This window comes from Onychostruthus taczanowskii, unplaced genomic scaffold, assembly GCF_017590055.1.
Source record: "Onychostruthus taczanowskii isolate IOZ18803 unplaced genomic scaffold, ASM1759005v1 scaffold19, whole genome shotgun sequence".
NCBI lineage: Eukaryota > Metazoa > Chordata > Aves > Passeriformes > Passeridae > Onychostruthus > Onychostruthus taczanowskii.
The window spans coordinates 10757375-10769567 of record NW_024499128.1 but is presented as its reverse complement, the minus strand read 5'-3'; the positions used below and the strand labels follow the sequence as shown (position 1 = coordinate 10769567).

Sequence of the window (12193 nt, the reverse complement as noted above, 5' to 3'; positions counted from 1 at the left end):
CAGAGCAGTCACAACTCCCCTAATGATGTGAGCAGGTGTAAGGGGTGCTGTGGTGGTGGCACAACAAGGCAGCTGCTAAAGGGCAGCTCTCAGCAATGGGATCCTTACTGTGGAATATTATGGGAAGTTTAAAATACAATGTTTTGTTTTGAGGGGTGAAGTTTACTCTGTGCCATTTATTTGTTGTTGCCAGAGGAGGTGGTTAAATGCATGGCCAGCAGCAACTTCCTTTCTGCAACCTGGTGTCATGTGGAAAAGAGGTTGAAGTGATATGTCTGGTCTGTGTCAGAGATTGTCACAAATGGTGTCAAAGAACAGATGAAAAGTTTCACTAGTTTGTTGTGGAACAACAAAGCAGCTCAGATGTTCCCATAAGCTGAGCAGGTTTCCATTGTTGCTGGTATTGGCACCTCTAGGACAATCGTGCAGCAGGACAATGATGCTGTGCCACAGCTTTATTCCAAATCAGCAAATCAGTGCTGTGCCCTCATAAAAACAGGCTGTACCTTCCAGGGAGCACAGATTTAATAAAGCAAATCTTGCATGGGCTTCTTACTCTTAGTTGCTTGTGAAAGTTCTAATGCTGGTAAAGCACTGCTTGGGGTCAGTTTCACTACAGTCAAACTGGAGAGATTTACTGCCAGTTCTGTACTGGTTTGGAAGGTTACCTTGCACCAAAAAGGTGGGTGAAACTCCTAAACAATACCAGGCTTTGTGACGTGGTTGGATGTGTTCTTATAACTGCAAACCTGAAATTACTCTGGACTTTAAAGCGCTTCCTAATCTTTTAACAGCTGATCATAGGAGGCCTGGATAAGATAGACCTGAATGACTGGAAGTCCAACACCCGCCTAAAGCACTGCATGGCTGACAGCAACATTGTCAAGTGGTTCTGGCAAGCAGTGGAAACGTTTGATGAGGAAAGAAGGGCAAGGCTGCTGCAGTTCGTGACGGGCTCGACGCGTGTCCCACTTCAAGGTTTCAAGGCTTTACAAGGTGACTGATGTGGAGGCTGAGTTAATCTGTGGTTGGAGAAAGAGATAAAAGTGCTGTGGTACTTACAGGCCCCTTGTAAAATATCAGCATATTGCTGGATAAGTCAAGCACTTGCAAACTTCAGAGCCTGAGAGCAGTTTTCCATTTGTCAGCAGCTCAGCTGCTGCTGAACACTTTGGCTGTTGCTGATAGTGATGGAAGCTGGTGAATCTGTTACTGTGCTTTGACTGCTGTCAATTCTGGCTTGTCAGTCTCCTACAGCTCTGTGCTCTGAGGTTCAGATCATTCCATGCAAATATGCACAGGGATGTATGGCTGACTAAAGAACTTTTTCTTTTGAGAATTGTATTCCCCTCAGTGTTCAGCAACAAACCATTAGGCTTTAAAGCAAATTTCTGAAAATTGCAGGTTTTTATAAAAAATGTGGCAGTGTCCTTGGCTGTTCTGATCTCCAAATCACATTCCATTTGTTGGCTGACATTAAATTGATGTTCAAACTTAAAATACTCATTCTGTTTTGAAAGGAAAACCTTCATGCACTTAAGTATTTTCATTTTTGTTGGTGCAGCTTCATTAATATCAAATTTAGCAGCTTTCCAAAATACCAGTCTGTAAAATGATTGTCACAAACAGCCCTATCTCTTCTGCCATCCCTTCATCAGCTGCAAATATCTCTACAGATTTAGCCTAGGACATACTTAGGCTTGCAGCTGGAACTGTAATTTCCTCTCTTGCCTTTTTATATGCAGCAAAATGTGTGTGTGTGAATGATGCTTTGTTGAAGTGCATTAACTAGAATGTCTGTCTAAGGTTCTACAGGCGCTGCAGGACCCAGACTGTTTACCATCCATTTAATAGATGCAAACACAGACAACCTTCCAAAAGCCCACACTTGGTAAGATGGAAACACTCTGCTTCCTTTCCCTTTGTCTTGATTTAAAGGAGTCATCTCTGTCCTGGGCTTGGCAGGGGTTAGGCATGTGATACACACGGGTGACTCCAAGAGTGCTCTGTTAGCTTGGATATATCTGTACTCTGCAGCCAGCAAAATAACTTGCCTTTCTTAAAGCTTGTCTACTATACTATCTGTGGTTTTCATTTATTCCAGAGGTGATTATTCTGGGTAGTGAGACGTTTGTAAGTTTATTTCTTTATTTCTTTATTACAATTTATTATTGTCAGATGTTGAATGTGGGAATCTCATGCTGTTGGTGCAGTATAGGCATAGCCTGAGCCCTTGCACGGAAATCTCACTCCATCAGAGGCAGGAAATGGTGTCAGCAGCAGCAGACTGTCTGCAGGCAGGGCAGGGGGTGGGCCTGCCTGATGTGTTGCTTTTTCTTTGCAAGTCTCCTGCATCTGCCTCTTCCTCCTCCTCATCCCAAACGCTGCCCTGTTAAGCTGCGCATTCCTGCTGTAGAAATAGTTGTTTTTCATCTTGTCTCCTTTGGCCTCTGAGACAGCTGAGAGTTTTTACAATTTCTACCTGTATGTATCCTCTTTACATTTTTCCCCCAATAAACACTTCAGATCCATCAGTGTTTTGTTACTTTCCCTGCAGCTTTAACCGGATCGACATTCCGCCTTATGAGTCATACGAGAAGCTTTATGAGAAGCTGTTGACAGCTGTGGAAGAGACATGTGGGTTTGCTGTGGAATGAAAAAGCAACCAAAGGAAACAGATGCTAGCTCATGGACCACCAAATCAAAAGCTAGAAGAAGCTTGCTGTGAACTTCCTGCTAAGCTGTCTGATACATCTGAACTCTGACAACTTAGAGATGGGGCTGTTTCCCTTAGGTCGCTGGTGGATTTGGGGGGGAGGGCTTTTCTTGGTGGTTCCCAACTCTATTTTCTCCCCTTTGTTACAATAACCCCTTCCCTCTTCTTCTATCCCCCCTGAAACGAAATGCAGCCAAATTCAGCATTTGGCTTTGGTTACACAGGATATTCTGCTAGATTTGTAACACATATTGTGATAGGGTCAGCGACCTGTGGGGCTTTTTTAATAGGAGAATCAAAGTGTATTTGAGAATGAGCTTAATTTGCTGAGGACTTGAAACTGGTAGGTGCACCTGGTTAGTTTGTCTTAAATCAAGGTTGAGCCTTTGTAGAAGCCAGCAGGTGCAGAGTGACTGACTGGCACCAGAATTTGCATTGCACATTTTAAACATCTGTTTGAAAAGTAAACTTCTAGCAGAAAATACCTCCATATGAACACTTAACTGAAAGGTAAAGAAATCCAAGTTCTGCCTTAGCAGGAAGCTCCCAGTGGAAGCTGTGGCTCACCTTAAGAAAAGTGAAGGAATCTGGGACAGCTTAAATGGTATTGTATGATTTCTTTTTGGTTGTCCTGGCTGAAATCTAATTGTTTTGCACGTGAAAACAATTCCAGCAGAATTACTTTCCATCATTTGTTCAGATGTAAGTACCTTGCAGAGAAGCCTTGTGAGGAGGAGACAGAGGATAAAAATCCATTCAATCCCAAAGCTGTGATTTCTGTGCCACTGTTTTACCCAGGATGTGTTTGTGTGACTTTAAATTCTAAGACTCACATGGAAATCACTAAAAGTCAAGTTAACAGAACAAACTCCTGCTTCAAATTTTTTGGCCTTGAGAAAGGTTTATTTGGAGATTGAGGTAAAAGGGGAGCTATATAGTGAATACATTCTAAATGTTACAGAAAGCTATTGGAACAATTTATTACTTCAGTTACATAGGGATGAAAATTTCTCCAGAGAGCCATAAGGCTATTTTTTTCCAATATCTGAAACTAATATTAAAAGGTTTATTCTCTAACACAGGGGAAGCAAAAGCAAATCCAATACCTGAATGTCTTGATTTGAAACACAGGTGTCTGCTAAGGAAGGCAGGAGCCTCCCTTGTAATGGAAAATGTAACCCCCTTCCCTCCAAATTATAATAATTGTGAAATTAAGGGACTTTCAGGCAGAGATATGAGAAATAGGAATAATGGCTCTTTACTAGTATGTATAACAAGGCAATAATAAAGAAACACTGGCTTAAAGTGGCAGAGTCAGGCTAGGACCTGACCCCCTGTTGGTTAGGGTGGTGGTGGCAGCCCGAGTTAGTGGTGGCTGCAGTCCTGTTGGAATGGTAGATGTGGTTCTGTTGAAGCAGTGATCCTGCAGAAGGGTCTGGTCTTTCTCTGCAGGTCAGTGGTGGTTATGTAGCTCTTGTCCTCTGGGAATGCAGTAGGTAAGGGCTGCTGTGGTGTTCCAAATCTCAGATTATATCCAGGTAGGAATGCTTGGTTCCTCCCCCTGGGTGGAGCCTCTCACATGTGATTTTCTGAGTCATGCATTGAGGCTCGATGGCCCATTGACAGAAGATAATTCCCCCAGAGGGAGTTATCAGGGATGTGTCATGGAAGAGATAAAGAACACTGCCCCACTTGGTTTTAACAGATTGTGATGGAATACATACTTTTGGTTACATCTTACATTGTAACCTAAGACACTGAATCACTAACATTTTTCCAGTTGGCACAGCAAGATGAGACCATATTTTAACAAATAACATGGCTTCAGAGAGACCCAGTTATCTATCAGACATGTCTAAACTTAAGCAGGCTTGCTTGTATAGGATTTTTTTTCTTTGGCAAGCCTGATTTTTAGAGAGATTCGTGACTGAACCACTTAACAGATGTTACATTAATGGAATAGTGCATTGAAATTCAGCTGTGGGTAAGAGACTGTCCTTAGGAGATGTCTACTGGAATACTTCTATTTTGTCTTTTTATTTAATTGCATTTGGTAATAGCTTTAAACTGTGATAGGACAGAAAGTAGACACTTGTCAAAACCTGGCATCTTCTCTGTTTTGTTTGTTTGTGGTTTTCTTTTTGCCATTGACCATAATTCTTGTGATTTGTTGTCGGGAGTCGCATCGGAGGTGTAAAATTGCACCATGTTGTGAGATTTGCACAGGGTGGCTAAAGATGCTCATCCTGCAGGACTGTACAGGAGAGGCACATGCAGCCCCCTGTTCTGTAGGGATCTTTTGGCACTTGGAGACCAGTTTCTTCAGTTCTGGTTGTTGGGATGTGCAGCAGTTGGCAGACAGCATCCCTATGGTCCCAGGCTGAGTAGCAGAGTCCCCACAACCCTGGATTTTCCAAATTGCTTTGAAGTCAAACCTGTTCATAGAGTGTATTTAATCCTTTCAGTACGTTTGAATGTGCAATAACCCAGTCAGATAGGAAAAATGCAAAACGGATTATTGCCCAAAAGCTTTGCATGCAGTCTCATGTGGATTTTTCACTAAAAGAAGTGTAAAAAAACCCCAAAAAGCCAGATACTAAAGCCCACCCCTAATAAAAATCCTGTCACACCTGCAGCACAACTGGCTCAATACAAACCAAGTGAGGTGAAGGGAAAGGCCCCTGGTTTGGAGATCTATAGGTCAAGTAGCTTTATGTCAACGACCCAGTTGACATAAGATAGTTCCTAATGTCTTTGCTAGGTCAGTGTTTTATTGAATGCACAAAATAAGAATAGGCAAGGATTGTTGTTTCGAAAAGTCCGTCTGTTTTTTGCTGTATTTAAAAGCCCTTGTCAAGGTACCTCCTCCGTGCTGACAGTAACAAGAATAGGGCACTGTCTTTTAAATTATTTCAGTTCTCTTTTCAACAGCTTCACCACCTCTCCCGTCGTGTTGTCTTTGCAATTTTGTGCCACTTCAGTGACGACAAAGACATTTTTTGTCTTGTTCTGTACATGCATTTGAGGCAGGCCTTACAGCTGGCTGGGTGGATGGAGGAACAGCAAGAAGTGAGGCAGAATGGCTTTGGAGCCACGACCTGTTCTTCCTGTGGCCACTTCCAAGGCCGGGGAAGGACAGAATGCCAACAGGAGTTAGCATGGCTTGAGCCAGTGGCTCTCAGAGGTCTGGGATAACTCAGCTCTCTGAATTTGTGCCCGTTCCCACTCGGCCTGCCAGCACTTGAACTTGGTTGTTACTTCTCAAAGTTGCCCAAAGAAAAGCATCGAGTCCCGTGTTCACGTTGCCATCCCACGTTCCACCGTGTGCATGGACACTCTCGGATGTGACCCGAAGGAGGGACAAGGTACAGCACATGTGTGTGTGTGTGTGTCACTGCTGTGCCACAGCAACCCCGCAGCCCTGCCCTGGTACTGCTCCTCAGCCTCTCCTCTACGCTCAGGGATGTAGGAAACCACCACTCTGCTCGTGTGTTCCAGCAGGAGGGAGCCAGACCGCATGGGTGTGAGTGTTCTCTTGGGCATTACGTTAGACAAGACCCTGCTCCAAAAAGGCTGCTCCAGACGGTGCCGTCGGCTCAGCAGTTTGTCCTCAGTTCAAGTCGAGGTGGTTGTAAAATCCAACAGATTTTGTAAATTACTGATCCAGCCACCAGGCCCTCTGGAGCCAGTGCCCAGGTTTGGGGCTGTGTGGCACAGCAAATTCCCAGAAACACAGTATGGATCTGGTTTTAATCTGTTAATTTCTTTTTTTTTGTTGTTGTTGTTGTTGTTGTTCCTCAACCACTTTATAATGTATTTTTTTAATTTATTATTTTGTAATGTCATGTTTAAGTATTGCTGCTATCCTTGTTATTCTTCCCACTGTTTTTATTGCAGATTTATTTTGTGGAAGTTGTACACTAATGTTTCATTTTATGTCTAAATCAAAGTATTTAAGGAAATACTAGTTCTATTTAATGTGGTTATGGAACCAGCTGGAATAAACAGTGATTGTATAGTAGGCTGGACCCAGGAGGTCATGTTCATTTTTGTTACATATGCAATAAACTCACAACTTTAAACTCTTGGTAGCTACTGTTTTGTTTGTTAAAATATTTGTGGGAATCAACGGAAAAGAGTGGACAAAGTATCAAAATGCAGCTGATTTGACAGGTCTGTAAGGACTGCCCAGATGAAGGTCCTCCTCCTCAGGGAGAATACTTTGTTTCATTAATTCACCTTAATCTTTTTCCCTTTTTATCTCATTATTTGTCCTGATACTTTTCCAAAACCTCAGTTTGCAGAAAGAAATTATGATCTTAATGAAAGCTGCAGAAAGATTCACTAATGTTGATGAATCCTTGCTTGCCTGTTTGTTTTGTTTTGTTTTTCCCTAATTACTGCTGCTTGCAAGTGGAGGACAGGAGCAGGTCCAAGGAGGGTGCTCAGTGCTGGTGTGTGCTGCAGCAGTGCCTTCCCTCCCTGATGCTCAAAACTGGGGTTTCTTCTGGCCATAAATTGGTTTAACACATAAATAAAAAAGGAAGGAGTACAAATAAAATGCTTTTTGCTCTTGAGTAATTTCACAGTATGAACGAAAGAGCCAGCGGCAGGGCTGAACGATCTCACTGCCTGGAGCAGGAAATGCTGTCAGTCCTTCAGTGCTCTGCCCCGCTGGTTCTCTTTAATAACTGCTTTTTGTGAAGTTTTCCTGATTTCTTTGGTGCTGAGAGAGAGGGGATCCCTGTGGCCTGCTCCAGTGGGTGGGCTGTGCTGCACCGGGGCCGCTCCAGGACTTCCCTAACGCGTGAACCTCTTGAAAACGCAATTAAAATTTTCCCATTTCTCTTAGGAAATCATGCGGAGCTCAGCGAGTCGGCTGTCTCCTTTTTCTGGCAGCTTGGCAAGTCACTTAAAATCCCTTAAAGTCGCTTCAATCCCTCAAGTTCCATTTTCCGCTCTTCCTGCAGGACGCCCCCAGCTGCAAACGCGATGTCCTGGGGGCGTTCCCTGCCACTCGCTTGGCCCCCCAGAGCTGTGGGAGACTGGGGGGTCCCGGACCCCCCCTCTCCCATTGCTGAACCCCCAAAAAAAGTGCTGAACACCCCAAAAAGTTCTGCCCCCCCCGGCCCCGCCCCGCACACACGTGCGGCCCTGGCCACGCCCCCTCCCCACGGGAACACCGCCCGCCCGGCAGGGGGAGTGGCGCGGCGCTGCCCGGCCGCCCCCTCTCTCTATGGTAGGTTCGCCGGGCCGGGCCCGCTCGCGCCGCCCGCCCCCCCCCGCGCCGCTCTGTCTCTCCCTCGCCGTGTCTCTATGGTGCGGGGCGGCGCGGTCACGTGGCGCGGGCCGGGCGGAAGCGGCGGGAGCGGCGGTTAAATGAAGCGGGGCCGGAGGGGCGGCGGGGCCGGTGAGTGCCGGGGTGACCCCTCCGTCCCGCGGAGCCGGTGAGTGCCGGGACAGCCCTGCCGCCCCGGGGCGAACCTGGGCCTCGCCGCACCCCTCGCTGCGGGGTCGGGCGCTGCTCCCGGCTGGGGCCTGTCCTCAGGGACGGGTCGTTCTCTCCCCTCTCCCCGCGTCCCCTCAGGGCCCGGTGTCCGTTCCGTCCGTTCCTCTTCCCCCGCGTCCCTTCAGGGCCGGTCCTTCCCCTCTCTTCCCGTCAGGGACGGGTCGTTCCCCCCAGCGCTTCCCTTCAGGGACGGGTTCCCCGCGTCGTCCCCGTGTCCGTCCTCCCGTGCCCCTCCATTCCACTCGGGGCCGAGTCCTTGCTCCTCGCTGTCCCTCAGGATCGGGGACACTCCCTCCCCCTCCAGCTCCCCTCAGGACTGGGTCCTTTCCCTCCGCCCTCCATCCCCTCAGGGCCGGTCCCTTGTCCCACTCCCCGGGGCCAGGGGGTCCCTTCGCCGCCCCTGTGACCCCCGCAGCCCCCAGGGACACCCGGGGACAGGCGCTGTTCCCGGGGCTCCTTACGGCTGTGCCGGGTACCCCGGGCCGGCTCTTTGGGGTCGGGGATAACCCGGAGCTGGAGGGCAGAGGAGAGTAAACGATATTTCTCTTCTGACCCCTGTTCAGTGTGGGAGCACTCGGTACTGTTGGGACGTCTCGACATTTCAGGTATCTGCTGTGGGAGCTGCTGCAGGAAAGGAAACCCCAAACACAGCTGTCCTCGGAGCTGAGGGATCAGTGTAAGAGATACCCCTCTTCCTCCTCTTCTTTCCCTTCTCTATTGATCCAAGTGCCAGCCAGCCGTGTACAGCACAGCCTGGATGTGTTAATGTACACGGCGTTTATGTAATGAGTTTTTCTGCCCCTGGAGCTGACCTTGTTCCCCCACAAGGCTGGGGGCAGGTGGGGATCCCACCCAAGTCTTCTGAGGTTGAAGAGCTGTGGGGAACTGCAGCATGTGTGTGAAGAGGAGTGTGAGCTCGCCCGGGGCAGTGCTTTGGGGTGGGCAGAATGTAGATTGGCTCAAAGAGCCATCCCATGGGTGCCCGGCTTTGCAGCTGTGCTGGCTGGAGCCCTGGCTGGGTAACGGCTGCTTGCACCTGCCAGCCAGCCTGGGGAGTTCTTCCTTTCATCTCACGTGTGCCTTATGACCTGGAGTGTTGTCTTTGAGTGTCCTCCAATACCTTTAGAATCTTACTGACAGATGCTTATAACAGTTTTCATACAAATAAGTTTAGTTGTTGATGTTTCTGTTCAGTTTCTTATGGTTTGGTCCACTGTCCTGAGACCTCTCGTGCTTTGAAAGAGAAGAGCTGATGTTGCTGCTGTCTACTTTTCTTTTAATTTCCATCATCCAGGCATGGTACTGAGGGACTAAAGCTTGATGTCCATGTGCTTTTCAGAGTATTCCCTCCTGTGTTTCTTTCCCTGTGGAGCAGCATTGCTTCAGGCAGCAGTTCTTGGTGGCTGAGAGGCACAGCCAGTCCCTAAGAACTATGGGTAGCTCTCTGCTTCTCCATTCTGTCTCTGTGCAGGTTGATTCCTCTTTCTTAACAATCTCTGCTCTCCCACCTGATGCACTTTAGAGCTCTTGCAGGTTTCCAGTGGTAGCAGTGGAGGGAAAGGCAGCTGTCCCCCATCAGGCATTTAGACTGGCCTTTGCATGCTCAGCTAACGTGGCCTCTCCTGCTTTCAGAGAGGATGGCATGAGGGTTTTTCCTCCAGCACCTTGTTTGGAAGGTGAGGCAGGAAGTCTGAGCCCCATCATTCTGCAGATCCAAATCTTGAGCAGCTTCTGGTACATCCCTGAACAGGTACAGGGCCTGTGCAGCTCAAACCATGTGGTAGAACCCACTTTAGGTAGGACGAGGAGGATTCCAGGCACAGCTTTTAATTCCAGAACTCTGGGATTCACAGCTTTAATATGTGCTTTTAATTTCTAGGATGAATGCTGTGCAAAAATTCCACTGCCTTACATCAGGCTTTCTGCAATTGTAAACACGTTAATAGCTTTCATGTGCTGGGTGTCTTCGTGGTGTGACTGGATGTTAATAAACAATCATCTTGACAGGAGTTTGTGCCTGGAACACCAAGACTTGGGAAGGGACTCAGACAGATTTCCTGAAGATCTGTAGACGTTCAGCCTGCTTGGAGGTGCTGCACTGTGGTAACAGGCTTTCTTCCATCTCTTTTTCTTGCTTCCTGGGATGTTTTCCTTCTGGCTGGCCTGGCTGCAGGCAGTCAGGGCAGGAGCAGCAGTTCCTAGAAGAACATTTGGGGCAGGTGTTACTGGTGATAAGGTACAGCCAGGATTCCAGCAGGGTGCTGGCAGCCTGTTCCTGGCCTGGACTTTCAGGAGCTGCCTCGGAAGTCCAAATTCCGGGGTAGACCAGTGCTTTGTCTGCCTGAGAATGCAGTGGGCGTTCCTGCTGCCGGCGAGACTTGTGCTTTGAAATTGGACACAAATCACTGAAAAGTCCTGTGGCAAGAATAGGTGGGGCAAACACACAATTCCGGCGGCTCCGGCGCAGCTGGAGAGAGACAGGAAGCATATCCCAGGGGCCAGGAGCTGATTAGCAACCTGGAGTGGCACAAACCCAAATGCAAGAGACGTGGAGCCCCTCGGGTGTTGTTTAGTGCCTGCTGGAAGAAGCTCCCATTCATTAATTCGGAATGGGTGTCTTATTTTTATTTATATCTTTCTAAAGCCATTGTGAGTGGTTTGCTGTGTCTCAGCGCCAGCAGTGCTGGGTGTTGGGGCTTGCCACTGGCTGCATTCTTTCTGGGACAGTCAGAACTGCACCACTAATTCCTCTCTTTGGAAGTTTGGAGTTTTTTTTGTTTTGTTTTTTTGCAGATGGATTTAATCCGGAGATATTTTAAGACTCCCTTTAAATTACTGAATTTGGACATCATTGTAACTACTTAAAGACAAGGCATTAATAGTCTCCAAAGCCTGTGTGTGCACTGAAGTGGTGGTGGGGTTTCAAGCTACTTGGTGTAACTGGGATTACTCTCAGTGGGACCAATCCCAGTGGGACAGGTGCCTTTTTAAATACAGCAGAAGGTGTGAAACACACAGCTGCCTGGGGAGAGCAGCTGTCTCCCAGGAGATAAGGTCATTTGTGTACAGGCTGGGAGTTCCTGTGTTTGAAATGGAGCTGAATAATGGGCTGGTCAACATTATTCTACACTGGTTTTGTTTTTGAGGAGGTTACTGGAAGTGGGAGATATGGGAAATTGGGGAGGGGTTGGCAGAGAAAGCAGGAAAAAGAGGGGGGGAAAAAAGCCACTTAGCAGTGTCCTGGTGGCTCCAATAAGTTATCCTTGTCAAAGCACTAAGATGAAAGATAACAAGGAGTGTCTCACTGAGCTGGGATAATCTCATGCTCACCAGCATTTATATCACTTTTATAGAATTTCAAGTTTATTTTGGACTATCTCAGGAGTGATGTTTTTCCTCTGGGTCAGTGCTTAAGGGCTTGCAATGGTTTTAAATTCATAATGATCCTTGAGAAAGCTTAATTCCTGAGGATGGCAAATGATATTCCTTCTGAATGACACCTCTCTCCTAATTACCAGCCCTGCTGTGGTTCCCTGCCTCTGTTCATGAGGGGAACTGTCAGTGCCTGATTAAGTGGAAAAAGCATTGGGCTTTAGGGAAGGATTTCACCGTGGGGCAGCTGCTACCCCGAGCCACGCTGTCACCTCGCAGTGTTCCTGACCCAGGTCAGCAGGAATTTAAATTAAACGTGTGCATTCCTCTCTGGCTTTAGGGAGCCCCACTCCTGTGCTGGTGCTGGTGGTGCCCAGCTGCTCCCAGGGTGAGTTTTGGAGGCTGTGGTTGCCCCTTGTAATGAGAAGCGAAGTTGATGAGGTGAAATAGAACTGGGAGTGTTTGTGGGTGGCAGGGTGGCCTGAAATGTTTTCAGTTGGCCTCGGAGGCCAAGCGTGGTGGTGCTGCCTCAGCCTGCAAGGAGGCCAAGCTACTGTTTGCATTATTCAGAGAGACATTTGGATGGGATCTGTAGA

At 47.6% G+C, this 12193-nt stretch overlaps 2 protein-coding genes across 11 annotated transcripts in view; both read left to right on the top strand.

The window, feature by feature from the left end:
* SMURF1 (SMAD specific E3 ubiquitin protein ligase 1) overlaps positions 1–6792 on the top strand; it is a 45219-nt gene extending 38427 nt beyond the window's left edge. For 2 of the 4 annotated variants that reach the window (XM_041401727.1, XM_041401725.1), the window contains exons 16-18: positions 795–996; positions 1816–1891; positions 2558–6792. In XM_041401727.1, the coding sequence (XP_041257661.1) occupies positions 795–996; positions 1816–1891; positions 2558–2657 (378 nt within the window). In that variant the 3' untranslated portion in view covers positions 2658–6792. Of the gene's footprint in view, positions 1–794; positions 997–1806; positions 1892–2557 lie in introns of all 4 variants that reach the window. The other 2 variants (XM_041401726.1, XM_041401724.1) reach the window with 1 other exon arrangement.
* Positions 6793–7980: 1188 nt separating this feature from the next.
* Positions 7981–12193, top strand: part of RNF216 (ring finger protein 216) — a 75696-nt gene continuing 71483 nt past the window's right edge. Inside the window, exons 1-3 of one of the 7 annotated variants that reach the window (XM_041401769.1) lie at positions 7981–8126; positions 8789–8901; positions 10233–10328. The gene's annotated coding sequence lies outside the window, so the exon portion shown is untranslated. Of the gene's footprint in view, positions 8164–8788; positions 8902–10232; positions 10329–12193 lie in introns of all 7 variants that reach the window. The other 6 variants (XM_041401766.1, XM_041401765.1, XM_041401767.1 and 3 more) reach the window with 6 other exon arrangements.